The 17,506-nt window shown below is 38.1% G+C and overlaps 4 protein-coding genes across 6 annotated transcripts; 3 read left to right on the top strand and 1 right to left on the bottom strand.

Moving 5' to 3' along the window:
• Window positions 1-2,454: 2,454 nt before the first annotated feature.
• Window positions 2,455-5,452, top strand: LOC111443160 (serine/threonine-protein phosphatase 2A activator-like). Its single transcript, XM_023080843.1, has 2 exons — window positions 2,455-3,555; window positions 4,887-5,452. Exons 1-2 carry the CDS (start codon window positions 2,492-2,494, stop codon window positions 4,891-4,893), a joined length of 1,071 nt encoding a protein of 356 aa, XP_022936611.1. The 5' UTR covers window positions 2,455-2,491; the 3' UTR covers window positions 4,894-5,452.
• A 1,295-nt stretch (window positions 5,453-6,747) lies between these two features.
• LOC111443161 (F-box protein FBW2) lies at window positions 6,748-9,013 on the top strand. Of its 3 annotated transcripts, none has more exons than XM_023080846.1 (3): window positions 6,748-6,866; window positions 7,275-7,592; window positions 8,208-9,013. In XM_023080846.1, exons 2-3 carry the CDS (start codon window positions 7,285-7,287, stop codon window positions 8,854-8,856), a joined length of 957 nt encoding a protein of 318 aa, XP_022936614.1. In that variant the 5' UTR covers window positions 6,748-6,866; window positions 7,275-7,284; the 3' UTR covers window positions 8,857-9,013. The 3 variants fall into 3 exon arrangements, with proteins under 3 accessions (XP_022936614.1, XP_022936613.1, XP_022936612.1); XM_023080845.1 differs by having other exon boundaries at window positions 6,748-6,925; window positions 7,283-7,592; XM_023080844.1 differs by having other exon boundaries at window positions 6,750-6,925.
• Window positions 9,014-9,924: 911 nt separating this feature from the next.
• Window positions 9,925-12,426, top strand: LOC111442903 (14-3-3-like protein A). The gene is made up of 4 exons (XM_023080464.1): window positions 9,925-10,560; window positions 11,193-11,315; window positions 11,822-11,938; window positions 12,049-12,426. Exons 1-4 carry the CDS (start codon window positions 10,075-10,077, stop codon window positions 12,097-12,099), a joined length of 777 nt encoding a protein of 258 aa, XP_022936232.1. The 5' UTR covers window positions 9,925-10,074; the 3' UTR covers window positions 12,100-12,426.
• Window positions 12,427-14,129: 1,703 nt separating this feature from the next.
• On the bottom strand, window positions 14,130-15,826 carry LOC111442902 (VQ motif-containing protein 9-like). The gene has a single exon (XM_023080463.1). It carries the CDS (start codon window positions 15,483-15,485, stop codon window positions 14,481-14,483), a length of 1,005 nt encoding a protein of 334 aa, XP_022936231.1. The 5' UTR covers window positions 15,486-15,826; the 3' UTR covers window positions 14,130-14,480.
• Window positions 15,827-17,506: the final 1,680 nt, after the last annotated feature.

Genomic DNA, 17,506 nt, shown 5'->3' with positions numbered 1-17,506 from the left:
CCTTTTCCATAAAGTTGTTTGAGATTTTCCTAAGAGTACAACATAGGTTACCTGAGGTCTCGAGCATTGTAGCGTGTGATATTCATACAATTTCTCAAGGTACTTTCTCTGCCCTAATTATTATCATGAAAATGTCACGGCACCATACACCGTTTAACTGATAACCATCTTTTAACTAACCCATCGTTCACAGTTTTCCCGGACCTAAGTAGCATAAGAATATTTGGTATTTAATTACCAAACCATATAAAACAAAAACAAAAACTAAAATTAAGCAACCTTTATGAGATATGAATGACACCAATATAATAACACAAATTTAAAATTTATTTAAACAAGACTGTGACCACGTGTCGCCTAGTTATTGGATGATCCAATAAAATTTAAATATAAAATTATAATACTGAAATAGAGTGCTTACGAAAAACTTTCTAACTGGTTTTAAATAACTTACTAAAATATATTTTTTATGATAACTATTTATCATAAAATCCACGTGTTTTGGAAAGTGGTGTTTTTTCTTGCTATATATTAAAATTCATAAAAATATATTATAGTCCATATTAAAAAAAAAAACATTTTTATATAATTTTAAAATTCGAATAATTTTGTGAATAAATAAAAATTAAATCGCTATCTTAAAATACCTGATTTAATTATAAAAAAAACAATTAATTAGATTATATTTAAATTCATATGGTTAGTAACTATAGTTTAAGTGAAATTAATACTTATTAATTTGAATTATTTGCCGAACATTCTATAGTAAAGATTATATGGATGGGAGATAAAGCCATAATGGGTAGATATAAATGTTGACTTTATTATGTTGAATTAATAAGCAATTAATGAATCCACTTAGGCACATTAATTAATTAATGCTTCACCCATCATTTAATTATTACTTACAATATGGTTTAAACTTTGCCATAAATTAAGCTTTAATTTAATATTTATTATTTGAAGACATAACGCCACGACATTTTTTTTAAATTTATAGAAAATATGGATATTTAAGGATTTTAGTTAAATAATTAATTATAAATTGAGTTCATAAGCAATGACTTCAGGATGTACCGACTTCAATATAATAAGTTTTATTGGGATTGTCTTTTCAAATACTCAAAAGGGAAATAATTTATTATTATTTTAGTTTTTTTTTTTTTGCATAATTTAATATTATAAATTTCTAACTCAATAATGTAATAAATTATTTATTTAAAAAATGATCATATTCATATTTATAAATGTTAAATTTATAAATAATATCTTATAGGGACATCTGTCGTTTTATCCAAATTCAAATGGCCTGGTCAAGGCGTTGACTGATTCATTTAAATTGAATAAAATTTTATTTTTATTTTGTTGAATTTTGGCGCGTGTCTTTCACGTGCCCGGTTTTTATTGGGTATTGTGACGGTGACTCAGTTATTAAGAAACACGCCGGTTATTATAATATATATTTCGTTTATTCAACCTGGCAAACTAACGCCGTTGAAAACGGGAGAGGGCTGATTATTATTATTATTTTTTAAATATATTTTGAATTATTTAAAATCAACTTTGACAGCGCAAAAATTAAAATTAAAATTAAAATAGTAAAATCAAATATTTAATCGATTATAATGTAATTTTAAAAATGAAAAAAAAAATTAATTATTTCAAAATCTCTAATATCGTTCTTCATATCGAGAAAATTTTAATTTAATTTAAGTAATATAATATGTGGAATAAGCAATATATAAGAACTAAAACAAAAATCATAAAAATTAATTAATTAAATATACAGTTTTGGAGAAAATATAAATGATATTTATAAAAAAACGACGTCGTTGAATTGGATTGGAAGGATTATGGAAGGCGTCGTGTTTGAATTTGAATTTCATAGCATGCGTGTGGGATCGAAACTCAAATGCTTTTTTCCTCAAAATTGTCGACTATATTTGTCGTTTTCCTCTCTCTCTTTATTTTTAAAAAAATTAATAATAAATAAATAAATAAATAATACTTTACTCTCCCAAATAAATGGTCCTTTTCTCGGGTATTCAGACATTAAGAGTCTTCTCACTACCAACCGACAAAAATTATCTAACTCGGTTTTAAAAAATAGAACAATTAGAAACAATAAGTAACTATGATTCTGTGCCTGAACAACGTCCTACGAGACTTAGGGGAGATCATCATTTGGCTCGACCTTAAAAGATAAAACAAATAGAAATAACAAGTAACTATGGTTCTGGGCCCGGACAACGTCCTACGTGACCTACGAGACCTAAAAGAGATTGAAGCATGCCTTCTCCCATTTTATGGTATATTGGAAGTAATAAATAAAATATAGTTGCGTTATCCAATGGGCCTTAAAAGTTCATGGGCCGTTCTCGCGAGGCGAATAATTATTGGGCCTCGTCCCGGCCCAAAACAGTGAAATTAATTCGCTTTTTTTTTAAAAAAAACTCCAATTTTCCACCGTTCTCCGACGCCGATCGAAAAAATGCAACCTGAAGACTCGAAATCCCCTGAATTCCCAATCCCTTCGCCCAATTTCCGCGCTCCGACTCATCGTCCTACTCCGGCGGCCAGTATTCCGGTCGATATTCGTCCTAGCCAGTCCATGATTCTTTCTCCGGTCCCTCAGCCCCAAAGAGTCTCTGTCGTCTCTCCCCCTTACCATTTCCAAGTTCCTTCCAAAAGAATCCGTTCTCCCGATGATCTCCGCCACTTCCACGATTCCGATTCCGGAAGAAATTTTATTGGTTTTATCGTCGCTCTGTCTGAATCCACTCGAGGCCGGAAAATTTCAGATCCGTGTTACGCATCTGATACCGTTAATTCCATCGTCTCGATTCTTGATACTCTGATTCAGTGGATCGACGATATACCACCGGCGCGTATGGCGTCTCGATATGGAAACCTTTCTTATCGGACATGGCATGCGCGAATGGTGGAGAACAGCGATTCTCTTATGCTTCGATTTCTCCCCGAGGATCTTCATTCAGCCACTGTGGAACTTGTACCTTATTTCACTGATGGCTTCGGGAATTCGACGCGAATCGACTATGGTACTGGGCACGAGACACAATTCGCAGCCTGGCTGTATTGCTTGGCGAAATTGGGGATAATCAAAGAGGAGGATTACCCTGCTGTTGTCGTTAGGGTTTTCGTGAAGTACCTCGAGTTAATGAGGAAATTGCAGTTGGTGTACTGTTTGGAGCCTGCGGGTTCCCATGGTGTTTGGGGCCTTGATGACTACCATTTCTTGTCGTTCGTTTTCGGATCATCACAGTTGATAGATCATAAGTATCTGAAACCTAAATCCATTCACAGTCAGGATATACTAGACAGTTTTTCAAACGAGTATCTTTACTTCTCGTGTATTTCCTTCATAAAGAAGGTGAAGAAGGGTCCATTTTCAGAGCATTCGCCATTGCTTGATGATATTAGTGGGGTGCCTACTTGGAACAAGGTTAATAGTGGGTTGCTGAAGATGTACAAGGTGGAAGTATTGGAGAAAGTTCCCATTATGCAGCACTTTCTCTTTGGTTGGCTCATCAAATGGTGTGTATAGTATCTGTTTCTTTTCTGTGTACTTGTTAATGGCTACTTTTGTTGCAAGTTTGTGCTCTCCATATGTTCTTTAGTATAAAGAAAATTTGGTTTAGGAAGTTTTTGTTATGTTGGTTTATAACGATAGGCATGTTTTTGGCTGTTTTTAGAGGCTGGTTAGTAAATGAGATCTGTTTCTTTGGATCAATAACGAGCTCGTCGCGCTCTAGCTTGCTAGTTATGCACTGTTCTCTTCAGAAATAATGAAAGTTTATGTTTATGAATAGTAATGCTTCACTTGCTGGAGCATTAAGAGCCGTGTTGGCTTTGTATTCATAGGATTGAACTTGTGTTCTGCTTCAACTTCATGGCTTTGCTCATTAACTCATGCTTAAATATGAAGGTGGATTACTTGAATTGGTTAATGTTTAATAACGCCCTTCTTTATGGATGGGGTGAATTGAGGCTGTCCATTGAGGTTAAAGCTAAAGCTCCTAACAGATTTAGCTTCAATGAATAGCTTAGGAACCTTATGTAACTCTCTGATTTCACTGGCATTGGCCACTGTGCCTCTGCATTGTATTACCTTTTCTAGATTTGTCTGTCATCATGTGTCGTAGATAGGATTGTACGTTTCTAATGTGTGAAAACTTACTTTGGGAGTCTCATGACTTTCTCGTAGCGACGAGTTTTGATCAGTCTGGCTCCTAGAGTCAGTTGAACTTTGTAACTTGTCTCTCATCAAGTGCCGCAGATGTGATTATACATTTCTACTATGTGAAAACTTACTTTGAGAGTCTCACGACTTTCTCGTAGCAACGAGTTTTGATCGGTCTGGTTCTCAGAGTCGATTGAACTTTGTAACTTGTTGGTTAGAATAGAATCGTTACTACCTTGCAGACATGAGTGCAAGTACCTAGTTAGCTAGGGTTGTTCCATAGATATCTTAACAATATACTCATAATCTGTTACTTTTCCTTCTCATATTACCCCATTTCCTATATTAGGAAATGGGTTGGGCATAGACTTGGCTCTTCTGTTTTGGTCAGTAGAAAAAGGTTCAAATTTCAACCGTAAAGGGGTGTTAAAGAGAACTGTTGTTGATGATGATGATGATGATGAAATGACATTTGGACTTTGGGTTCGCCAAAGCCAAACATCATTCATAGCCCCAAGCTCCTCTTGTCTCTTTCCTTTTGATGTTGCATGCCCATGACATCTCCATATTAGGAACTAAGCTACAGCATCATCAATGTGCTTGTCATGGTTGGTTTCCGCACACTCATTTTACGCAAGAAGATTCCTTTACTGAACATTACCTTCACTTTTTCTTCCCTTTGCAGGAACTAGACAGAAGAGCTCGGTTATAACTCACAAAGGGCTTGAATCTAGAGATTTGGTTCTTAGTATTATGAGCTTTTTAACATCTTGTTAAGAAGGAGAAAAGCTCTTTTCCTCCCCTGCTTTGCTTCCAAAGTCAGGCCCAATCAAGGAGAGGAGTGAAGAAGAAGCATTATTGTTCTACTAGACCACGTATAAAATGTCACGTCGCTGGGCTGAACAAAAAGGACCTGCCTTGTCTGCTTCCCCTCTTTCTTTCTTTCTTTCTTTCTTTCTTTCTTCCTTTAAGATTAAAGCAAATAGAAGAGAACCAAATGGATGGTTAAGGGTCTATAACACTCCTTCAAAGGAGGAAAATTGGGGTGTGGTTGAGGCTGTTGTGGGGAATGTGATAGATAATGGAATAGATTTGTGTCTCGTCCTTGGGGTTTACTCAGTACTATAAGTCCCCGTGATTACGGAATTATACTCGACTTTTTGTGTGCATTTGGATGCTTGAAATTTTGTACCATAGTCTAAGTCCACGGCTAATAAATAGTCTACTTTAGCTTGATACGTATCACTATCAGCTTCATGAGTTTTAAAATGCGTCTATTAGAAAGATCTTTCTATGCACTTATAAGAAATGTTTGGGGTTTACTTAGTACTATAATTCACTGTGATTACGGAATTACACTCTACGGAATTACACTCTACTACTTGTGTGCAATGTTTGAAATTTTGTATTTCAGCCTAAGCCCACGGCCAGTAGGTAGTTCACTTTAGCTTGTTACGTATCGCTATCAGTCTCATGATTTTTAAAATGCGTGTCTATTAGGGTGATGTTTCTACACACTTATAAGGAATGTTTCGTTTCTCTCTCCAACTAATATGTGATCTCACAATTCATCTTCCTTGGGTGTGTCCAACGTCCTTCATGGCACATCAAGGAGAGGGTAGATTGTGAGATCTTCATCTTCCTTGGGTGTGCCCAACGTCCTTCCTGGCACATCAAGGAGATGGTAGATTGTGAGATCTCACATTGGTTGGAGAGGGGAACGAAACGTTCCTTTGAAGAAAATAGTATAGAAGCTTCTCCCTAGTAGACACGCTTTAAAACCGTGAGGGTGAGGCAATGTATAACGTGCCAAAGCGAACAATATCTGCTAGCAGTGAGCCGATGATATGTAACAGGCTAAAGTAAACAATATCTACTAGTGATGGACTTAAGTTTGTCATGGTGTACGTTTTCATATGGTTGCATTTAGTTTTTACCTCTTTTCTCCTCTGAAGCTTTATCATCTCATGCCGTTTCAATTCAATGATTGATATCTCAATAAATCTCCTTCCATCTTTGGTAAATGACGCTTATTAATTTATTATTATCATAAAGTAAGATCATGCGTTTTGTCGTTGTCTGTGTTCGAACTTTCGAACTTTTAAGATTCATATCTTAGGGTAAATTTTTTATAATATTATTTAATTTAAAATACATATTTTAATTTTTTAAAATAAAATAGAATATTTAATAACATTTAATGTCGCTTTTCAATAATTTTAACTATTTTGTATCATAGAATTATAATTAGCTGCGTTGAACAGAAGAGAGAGGTACGCAGTTCATTAGTTTACAAGTTCTCCTCCCTCTACAATCCTTGTCACCGACACCTGTACGTGCCCTTAGTTGGAATTGAAACTTCTTCCCTCTCTCTCATACAGTAACTAAGGGGTTACTTACTGCCTCAGTCACCTCAGTAATAAAAGAGAAAAAGCAAAGTAGCCAGTAAATTTCAAGCACCTCGGTTACTTTGTTCTTGTTATTGTTATCTTTTTTTATTTAAAAGGAAAAACTAAATATATTAGTTGTGTCATTCTATCCCGTCTTTGCGTCTTGCCATTTGAGCATCCGTTTTTAACCCTCGTTCATACGATTATTGGGTTTTTACCCTTCCCCCCCCCCCTCAAATTTTGCTGCTTATTGCTTGCATTCAAGCTCTGGTTAGGTGGGTACAAAGCTCCCCCTTCTCTCCCCCTTCTGTTTGGCCGATTAAGCTCTGGTTAGGTGAGCTTTCTTCTCTTTTCTCCACTTGGGTAGCTTCGTTTTTAGATTTAAATTATGGGTTTTGTGTTCTGAATCGTTTAGTGATGTCCTCTGATTTCTGGGTTTTGTTTGTTCTTCAGTTATGATCTGTATGTATGCTTGTTCTTGTATTGATTTTATGGCGTTGAATTGATTTTAGGTCTGGAAATTTATGCTTTAGATTGTTGAATATCTTGTGGGTTTCTGTTTAATTTGGATCTTAAGTATACCCTTTTCCCCCTTGGCGATTTCTCAAGTTTCTGATGTGTTTGTTTGATGCCTTATGCATCAATGAACTGATTAATTGACTTTTGATATGTGATATCTCAAGCGGAGTAGAGATGGCTGAGGGAAGCGATTTCAGGCACTGGGATGAGCTTATACCGGACGCTTTGGGGCTAATCTTTAGTAAACTTTCACTCCAAGAGAAACTCACTGTGATCCCCATGGTCTGCAAATCATGGGCCAAAGCAGTGATGGGACCTTACTGCTGGCAGGAGCTTGACATTGAAGAATGGAGTAGTCGAAGGCAGCTCGACGACGTCGATCGAATGCTTCAAATTCTGATTAATCGAAGTGGCGGGTCGCTTCGTAAGCTCTGCGTTTCTGGTCTTCATAACACCCGCATTTTCTTCTCCATTGCTGATCAGTAAGGATTTTAATTGATATGTTAACTGTTGAGCATTGTTGGGAGGGAGTCCGAGTTCGCTAAGGGAATGATCATGGGTTTATAAATAAGGAACACATCTCCATTGGTATGATGCCTTTCGGGGAAGTCCAAAGCAAAGCCACGAGAGCTTATGCTCAAAGTGGTAATATCATACCATTGTGGAGAGTCGTTATTCCTAACATGGTATAGAGCCATGCCCTTAATTTAGCCATGTCAATAGAATCCTCAAGTGTTGAACAAAGAAATTGTTAGCTTCGAAGGTGTAGTCAAAAGTAACTCATGTGTCGAACAAAGGGTGTACTTTGTTCGAGAGCTCCAAAGAAAGGAGTTGAGCCTCGATTTAGGGGGGCTGTTCGTGGGCTACATAGACCTCAGGGGAGGCTCTATGGTGTACTTTGAGTCTCACATTGGCTAATTTAGGGAATGATCATGGGTTTATAAATAAGGAATACATCTCCATTGGTATGGCTTTGAGCCACGAGAGCTTATGCTTAAAGTGGACAATATCATACCACTGTGGAGAGTCGTTATTCCTAACATTTGTGGATTTTGTGTTAATTGTGATGATGTTTTGTTTTATATTGTCTTTTCAAGTGCTGGTTCGCTTCGAACGTTGCGGCTGCCACGGAGCAATATAAGCGACGGTGTAGCGGAACAAATTGCTGGAAGGCTCTGTGCTGTTACATTTTTGGATCTAAGCTATTGTGATGAAATCAGTGCTTGTGGTTTAGAGTTCATTGGAAAGAATTGCAAAGCTTTAGTTGGAATGTGTAGGAACTTGCATCCGCTGCATACTGCGGGTTTGCTTGCCCCGGACGATGAAGCTCGTGCTATTGCAGCCACAATGCCGAAACTCAACCACCTCGAAATGGCTTATCATACTCTAAGTACTAAAAGTTTAATGACGATACTGTCGAGCTGCCCCGACCTCGAGTTTCTCGATTTGAGAGGGTGTTGGGATATAAGGCTGGAAGATAAGCTTGTTGCAGAGAAGTTCCCAAAACTTAGGGTGTTGGGGCCTCTCGTTAGGGACGTGTACGAGAGAAACGAATGGGATGAATTCTCGGACTACTCGTACGTATCAGACGACTTGGCATGGGACCTTTCTGCTGATTACTTCGACGATGGTTGTAGTTACGACGATCCGTGGGACGATGAAGGCAGGCTAGAGGGATTAGAGTTGAGATTTTATGAAGGAATAGATGATGATAATGGAGTCTTTGGTTGGCCTCCCTCCCCTTAGCTATGGAAACTATAATGTTTTTGGGTTTGTGAAACTGTTTGCTTTTTTTTCTTTGTTCGTTCGCCGTCCTACTCGGTATCGACTCGATGCTCGTGGAACTTATGTGGATTTGTAAATTCTCTAATAGAAATTGAAGTGTGAGCTTCTTTTTGATGAATTCTAAGGCTTCTCGAGTCTGCCATGTATGTCTGCTCCCTTCAAATATTGTCCTATATGAGCTTTTTCGCATATGTTAGGGAGAGGTTTTCACACTTTTATAGAAAATGCTTTGTTCATTTGTAACTGTCTAAGATCACTGCTAGCAGACATGGTAGGCTTTTCCTGTTTGGCTCTGATACCATTTGTAATACTAGCAAATATCGTCATTTTTAGGCTTTCCCTTATACCACTTGTAACCGTCTAAGCTCATTGCTAGCTGATATTGTCCACTTTGGACTTTTTCTTTTGGACTTTCCCTCAAAATTTTTAAAAATAATAATAATAATAAAAAAATTGTTAAGTGGGTAGGGAGAATTACGAAAAGGAAGGGAATGTGTGTGTATGATTTGTAAGTTTGTGAGAATATTAATAAAAAATTAAAGGGTGTCACGTGGTGGCACGTGAGACCCATCCTTGGGATCTCAACGCCAACCTCCCTCGGTTGTGGAGTTTGCACGTGTCGAAGTCTTCATTTTTATCATTTTAAAAATCATCCCACGGTCCATTCACGAGAAGTCTTAGTGGACTGAAAATGGGCTGTACGGATGGGCTCAGAAGAGGTTGATGGGCCAAAGACTGGCCGAACTTAGGCCCATATTAGGCCCATCGGCCCAAATAACATCTCACGAAAAAGAGCCAACTTTTTCATTACATTAAAGAAAAAAAAGAGGGAGAAAAACCCGTGCGTGCCAGCTGCATTAGTACATGTCAGGCTGTCAAACCGAAGATTTCTAAAAGGAAAAATAAAAATAAATAAAAATAAAAGCTGTCAAAAAACAGGAGGCGCACAGTTTTGAACATCTCTGCACCGTCCATCTTGAATCCAACGGCTCACATTTAATCCATCTCTTCTCTCAGATCTTCGTCCTCAACGCAATTATCGATCCACTCTCTCTCTCTCGCAGAAGGAAGACAAAAACTCGAACACCAAATACTCCAACTCCTTCGGTTCCTTCTCCCTCGATTTCGATTCCGCCCTCTTGAACTCATAAGATCTAATCGTTCCTCTTTGTTTCTGGAATGGCGGTCGCCTCTTCCCCTCGCGAGGAGTTTGTTTACCTTGCTAAGCTTGCCGAGCAGGCCGAGCGCTACGAGGAGATGGTCGAGTTTATGGAAAAGGTCTCCGCCGCCGTAGACAACGAGGAGCTTACCGTCGAGGAGCGGAACCTTCTCTCTGTTGCTTACAAGAATGTTATTGGAGCGCGTAGAGCTTCCTGGAGGATTATTTCCTCCATTGAGCAGAAGGAGGAGAGCCGAGGGAACGATGATCATGTCTCGATCATCCGAGATTACAGATCCAAGATCGAGACTGAGCTGTCTAACATCTGCGATGGGATCCTTAATCTTCTTGACTCGCGCCTTATTCCCTCCGCTGCGTCCGGAGACTCCAAGGTGTTTTATCTCAAAATGAAGGGCGATTATCATAGATACCTGGCTGAATTCAAGACCGGAGCCAAGCGGAAGGAAGCTGCCGAAAGTACACTCACTGCTTATAAATCTGCTCAGGTTTGATTCCGTCTCTGTTTTACGATGCACCTATCATAATCAGTCGGTTTGTTAGGTATCTAATACTCGTTCTCTCATTCTTTCCAAGGGCTATTTGAATGTCGTGGAGTAGTTACCTTTAGGTCTCCCAGTCTTACTTGCAGTTTTCTCCCTTGGAGACATTTTAATCAACTAAGAAAATACTGCGTTGATCTTTACATACTTGATCAAATTTCCTGCGTTTATGAGATAATATTGTCTGTTTTGAGAAGAAACAAATCCATCAAAGTAGACTTCCATAGTCTTCCCTCTTTTGTCCCCCTTCGTTTTTCTTGAGCCTATTCTCTTTTGATACTTTCTTTTCAGTACAAATTTAATCATCTCTCGTAAAATCACGAGTTTTTCTGGGAAAGTGATTTCAATATGCTTAAAATTCGCTGCATCGAAAATCTTGGGAAGAGTTATGGGAAAATATGAACTTCAAATTGTTTTTGTAGCGATTCCTTTGCATTTAATGCGAGTTGCTTGTCAGTGAGGTTTAAGCTTCAAATTAAAATCATGATTGCATTAACCATATGCATACTCGGGCTACGAGTAGCTCTCTAATAAAGAAAAGTTACTGTTCTAATGGAGTGCAACTCTTACGTTTGCAGGATATTGCAAATACTGAACTTTCTCCTACTCACCCCATACGACTTGGGCTGGCTTTGAACTTCTCAGTGTTCTACTATGAGATTCTGAATTCCCCTGATCGGGCTTGCAGCCTTGCTAAACAGGTTTCACGATTGTTTTGCATCTCCCTTGCATCATGTCCTGAAGCTAATTTTTATTTCTTTCAATATTTGCAACCTAAAATTGGGTGTAACATTGTGCAAGTCAGTCGCTTTGGTATAGATTTTGGCTGATGTTTATTTTGGCTGATGTTTCAGCCAACCCATTCTTATATTTTTATTGTTTTGTTATAAACTGAACTGACCATGCCTGGAAATCAATCAATTTGACTGGAACAAAGTATAAAACCAAGTAAAAATGAATCAATCATAATCAACCAACGGACCATATTTGAACAGGTTGAGCTATTTTGGATTCTAAGTAGTGTGAAACTGAGCTGTTTTGGTTTTGGTCAATTTGCTCAGTTCTTTATTTTTCTTTTCTTTGGCTTCAATTTTCACCCCTACCTCTAACCATATATTTTCTGTTCTCAAGTCTGGAATGACACCATCTTTTTCCTTCAGTTGTAGTCTATAAGTCAGTTCAAATCACTTACCATCGTACTTCTCAGGCTTTCGATGAGGCAATTGCTGAGTTGGATACTCTGGGCGAGGAATCATACAAAGATAGCACTTTGATCATGCAACTTCTTCGTGACAACCTCACCCTATGGACTTCGGACATGCAGGTAATTAGTTCATGTTCTAAAATCTTTGTTAATTATCTGCTCCTGTGTCTTGACTATTGCCACTTTATATTTGCTACTGATGCACAAATTCTTTTCTGGGTTGTTATCAGGATGATGGAGATGACATCAAAGAAGCAGCTCCCAAACGCGATGACGAATAGTAATGAGCAAATCGATTTGCACGTGCAGGATTCAACTTCTCCTTAACATGTTTTATTCTGGAGAAGTGCTTGTTTGGAACTTTGGCTTTTCCATTGTTATCTAGGTATTTCTTAGCCTTATAATCATCACCACACTCTGGAAAAAACGTGCTCGTTTGTCTTTCCCCCGACCCCTCGTTTCTTTTTCTTCTATTGACCAATCAATTCCATGTCTCTGAATTGGCTTTTTTAATCCAATATAAATGCTACATGTTATTAAGCATCATGTAATTGATCTACCTTTCTTCGATACGGATCTTCCTCAAGTAATTATATGAACTTTCCCTATGATATCTGATTTGAATCCTGCTATATGTGATCGTGGCACATGTAGTTGTAGGGATTTATGTTGATTGGTGAATGGTGAGATGAAAGAAATTCCAATTGCAAAGAAATTGCTATCATAAATGCCTTAGTATTCAGTTTCTGCAGGCCTGCCTATGATTCTGTGAGGCTAATCTTTTCAGTGCTCAGTTGATATCTGCGGTCAGGTATGTTGTAAAAGCCTAGTTTAGAAGGGATTATTATTTAATTATAGTACACGTTTACACGTATTTTAAAATTCTTTACTCTTTCCAAACCAAATAATAATTTCGGTTACTCTTTCACTGATTTTCTTTTGATTGAAAATTATTTTTAAAGCCTATGAATGTTTATATATGTTTCAAATGCTTCTTAGGTCTTTAGTCTATTTAGGGGCACTTGTGATCTCATTAGAACAGGTTAGATCATCCATTTTTAAGAACTATTGATTAAGTAGACACAAACTTTAAAGTTTAGACTGTTTGTTTTTTTTTTTTAATCTTTCACCGTGTTGTCTTGAACACGATTCTCCACAATGGTATGATTTTGTCCCCTTTGAGCATAAGCTCTTATGACTTTGCTTTGGGCCTTGATTATAAACCCATGATCATTCCCTAAATTAGCCATGTGAGACTTTCATCATCCAACACCTCCCCTCAACAAAGTACGCCTCCTCTTAATTGAGGCTCGACTCCTTTGGAGTCTTAGTCATTGTTTACTGCCTTCGAGGAGGCTCGACTTTTTTTTTTTTTTGGAGTCCTTTGTTTGACATTTGAGGATTTACCAATCTATTGACACGACTAAGTTTAAGGCATGACTCTGATACCATATTAGACGAACACGACTCTCCATAATGGTATGATATTGTCCACTTTGAGCATGAGTTCGCTGTCTTTTTCCACTTATTTCTGGGACGGGTGGATATTTTCTTCCACTTATTTCTGGGACGGGTGGAAGTAGAAAATATTTGAAGTAAGAATATGATTACTACTTCCAAAAAGGAGGAATGGGAATGAAATTGTTGCAAATTCATCCAAAATTCATCTCCTACTTTGTAGTCAATTAATCAATCCAACTACAGTTGCTTTCGCCCACTTAACGTAGTGTCAAAGAAAGTAGAAAAGGTTGACGAATGCAATAAAATCCAAGAGATTTAAAAACAAAGTTCAAATGTCTCTAATGGTCCAAAAAATAAGAATAATATTCAAACTTCCACAGTAGAACATTAATGATTGCAACTCCCAGTTTTCTAATTCCACAAGAATGCCATTTGGGAGCTCTTTCTGTAGCAGCAAAAACCAGGTTTATGCATTCAAAACACACACACACACAACAGACCTCCTTACCATCTTCTTTACTTATTCTTCCTAAAGCTGAAACAAACTAAAGCACAATTTGGAACACACATTATTTACTATAAACCCATGTAACAGCAAAACAATTTGCAACAAGATCTCATCAAATTCGAAAACACAGGCTAAGCTTCGGGAAATGGCCCTAATCGTTACTAGACGAATCAAGTCCAACCGAGCCTTGCTCGATTTCACTGTTAGCAGGGTTGTTGAAGGAATAGAAAGCCATCTACGTGAGCTCGAGCCTATGCTTAAAATACTATGATTCCATCTCATTAACATGTAGGCAATATCAGGACTGTTGAGTATGAGCTCCAGCCACCAAATGACAAGGTCTTGTAAGGCAGATGAACAAAGCTTAGGCTAAAAAAGTGTCTCTTACATGTAATCTTATAGCATTTGAATGCTGTAAATGTAACCCTAAACCCTCAAAACACAAAGAACCAAAACCAAAAACAAAACAAAAAAGGTGTTCCAGGAGATTTACAGATCCAACTCCAGTTTCTGAACCAGTAGTGAAACTGAAACTCATTCCCAATTCACAAACTCATCATCATCCAAATTACCCTTCATCTTAACATGTATACCAAATAATCTAATAGTGAAAACAAAGAACCTGAGAGCTGTGAGGAACTACAAAGATTAACCAATTTCTCTTTTCAAACTTACCATATGCTGAAAGAAAACTCAGAGGCCTCTGCATCTGGGGCTGGGCACTGGCACAGTGGGCGACAATGGGAGCTGCGGATACCCCAACGGCCCCGGCGAAAACAGCAAGCTCGGCGACAGCAAAGGGTATGCTGATCTTGGTGAATTCATGCATCCGAATGGAAGAGGCGAAGAGGGCATCGAGAATTGAGGTTCTGAAGCCATTGCAGCCGTCGAAGGTGGAGGAGGAGGAGGAGTGGCCCCTTCCGCCATGGCCGGCGGTGGAACCTGTTGCTGTGCGGTCAAATTGTTCCAACCAGGCGAAACAAGAGGAGCTAGAGGTGAAAATCCCGAGAAATGTTTCTGATTAGAATCCAGAGTTGAAAATGAGTTGTGAAGATATCTCATATAAGCTGAAACCGGAGATTCAGCTGGCGCGTGGACGGCTGGAAGCGGTGGCAGAGGCGAAAGCGGTGCAATGGGCCGTCCAATGGGGCCGAAATTGTTAGCCGATGAAATGAAATTTCTAGGGTTCAGGCCATGTGGTGGTGGTTGTTGCGACTGTGGGATAGGAACGGCGCTGTTTATCATCGGAGGAGGACGATTACTGACGTTTGCAAGTGGAGGTGGTCGGATTCGCTGCAGGCGAGAGCTCTGAGGCTTCGGTGGATGAATCGGCGGTGGATTCGAGAACCGCTCATGCGCCGGCGATCCGGTGAGCTTCTGAACCACATCTCGGAAATCATTCTTGTTGATATTGTAAACCGGCGGCTGATTGTGCTGCGGTGGGTGTTGGGTTTGAGCCTGCACCGCCAATTCCGGCGGCGGCGGTTGAGAGAGACTCTGATTCTGAGTAAAATTAGGATTGGAATGGATAGAAGAATCAAACCCCCCGGGCTTCTTAACGAAACTAGGCTTGGAGATTTTGTGGGAAAGCTTATCGAGGTGCCTGAGATATTGGTCCCTGCCTGTGGCGGCCGCACTGCCGCCATTATTAGCGGCGGAGGAATCTCCCGTCACAGAAGATTGGCAGCTTTTCTCCATATTTCATAAAAAAAAAAACAAAAGCAAATCAAAACCCAGATGGCCGGACCACTCTTCTTGCTCTAAACACAACCGTAGATCTAATCTAATCCAACGTCTGTGAAATTGGACGATCTTGTTCTTGTTGTTCTTGTTGTTCTTGTTGTTGCAGTCGGCCGAAAGGGGAGGCAGAAGAAAATTTGAAGAATAAAATGAAAATATTTAGAGGTAAAAGATATCGTTGAGGCTCTCCAGAGTTCGCCCACCTGTACAAACACTCTCTATATCACGGAAACAGGAGAGAGAGAGAGAGAGAGAAAAGAGAACAAGTGGAGTCTCTTACTCTTATCTCATTTGCTTTGCCCCACCTACCAATAATTCTTATTAAATCATGTGTAATGTCATTTTGGCCACATCAATTTTCATATGTTTATGATTCTCTACCTGTTTAATGTGGTCATACATGAGAGATATAGGAAAATGTTGGTACCGAATTCGAATTCAAAATTATGTTTTGAATCTCGAACTTGTAGCAATAGTCCTAACAAATATTCTTCTTTGTGGGCTTTTTCTCAAGTGTTTTCTCTCTAGATTTTGTTTTAAAATGTACAGGAATGATTTGTTCTCTCCAACCGATGTGGAATCTCACAATCTATCCCTCTTGGGAGTCTAGCACTGTATGATGTGGAATCTCACAATCTATCGGGGGATCTAGCATCACTGTATGATGTGGAATCTCACAATCTATCAGGGGATCTAGCATCACTGTATGATGTGGAATCTCACAATCCACCTTGGGGTCTAGCGTTACTGTATTGATGTGGAATCTCACAATCCACTTCCCCTTGGGGTCTATCATCACTTTATAGACGTGGAATTCCACAATCCACCTCCCTTTGGGGGTCTAATATCACTGTACCGATGTGGAATCTCACAATCCACCTCCCCCTTGGGGGTCTAGCATCACTGTGCCGATGTGGAATCTTACAATTCACCTGCCCTTGGGGTCTAGCATCACTGTACCGATGTGGAATCTCACAATCCACCTCCCCTTTGGGGGTCTAGCATCACTGTTGGCACATCGTCCGATGTCGGGCTCTAATATCATTTGTAACGACCCAAGCTTAATATTGTCCCATTTCAGCTTTCTTTCTTTTAAAATGAGGTTATTAAGGAGAGGTTTATACGCTCTTATGAGTAATGCTTCATTCTCCCCTCCAACTGATGTAGTAGAATCTTACGGAACATGGAACATGATCATAAGAGGTTAGTCTCATCTCAATTCCTATTCTTTTAATAAATTTTAGAAATAATTATAATTATTCATGTTGGGGCATAAAGGACAAGAACGAGGTTTGGAATTAAATTAAAAAATTAAAGTATTGGAAATGAAGAATTCGTGTCATTAGATAAGCATGAAGGAATCTGTAACGTTTTCTATATTTTAATAATATTTATATTTATTGGTTGCTTAAGCAAATATAGAACGTTCGTGAATTACACAAATTTTGTTTTCTAATTAATATTCTTCTTTATTTCTCTTCGTTTAAGAAACGATCATTTTTTAATATCATTAATTTTATTTATTATTATTTAAATTATCATATTCTCTATTTCTATAATTGCCATTTTTTTGTTAAAGAATAATTATTACATTCTTATTTGGCTAATATACGATTTGGTTCGTGGGTGAGAACAAATAACCACTTATATTTAAATAGAATATATAATTTTTTTTTTATAATTACTTAATTTTAAAGTGTACGATAAATATGTGTGTGTCTACCTTCACCAAATGAATTAAATTCGGTTGAATTATACTACCATATTTAATTTCATAAGTAACGATGCATTTCTATTTAAAAAATTGAATTATAAATGCAAAATAATAATAATAATGGAAAATATAATTAAAAATGATTTTAATACCAAGACCATATAACTGGGTGAAGGTGTCTTAAAAAGAAAAAATTATTTGAATAATAAACTAGACTATGAGTTTGTTATGTGTATATCTTGACAAAAAAAAAAAAAAAAAAAAA

Source organism: Cucurbita moschata, unplaced genomic scaffold, assembly GCF_002738365.1.
Source record: "Cucurbita moschata cultivar Rifu unplaced genomic scaffold, Cmos_1.0 Cmo_Scf00005, whole genome shotgun sequence".
Taxonomy (NCBI): domain Eukaryota; kingdom Viridiplantae; phylum Streptophyta; class Magnoliopsida; order Cucurbitales; family Cucurbitaceae; genus Cucurbita; species Cucurbita moschata.
This window is presented reverse-complemented; position numbering and strand designations above follow the sequence as displayed.

Coding starts and splice junctions, on each gene's coding strand:
- LOC111443160 (XM_023080843.1), top strand. CDS start 2,492: ATGCAACCTGAAGACTCGAAATCCCCTGAATTCCCAATCCCTTCGCCC.
- LOC111443161 (XM_023080846.1), top strand. CDS start 7,285: ATGGCTGAGGGAAGCGATTTCAGGCACTGGGATGAGCTTATACCGGAC. Junction 7,593..8,207: donor TTCTTCTCCATTGCTGATCA/GTAAGGATTTTA, acceptor TGTCTTTTCAAG/TGCTGGTTCGCTTCGAACGT.
- LOC111442903 (XM_023080464.1), top strand. CDS start 10,075: ATGGCGGTCGCCTCTTCCCCTCGCGAGGAGTTTGTTTACCTTGCTAAG. Junction 11,316..11,821: donor CTTGCAGCCTTGCTAAACAG/GTTTCACGATTG, acceptor CGTACTTCTCAG/GCTTTCGATGAGGCAATTGC. Junction 11,939..12,048: donor TATGGACTTCGGACATGCAG/GTAATTAGTTCA, acceptor GGTTGTTATCAG/GATGATGGAGATGACATCAA.
- LOC111442902 (XM_023080463.1), bottom strand. CDS start 15,485: ATGGAGAAAAGCTGCCAATCTTCTGTGACGGGAGATTCCTCCGCCGCT.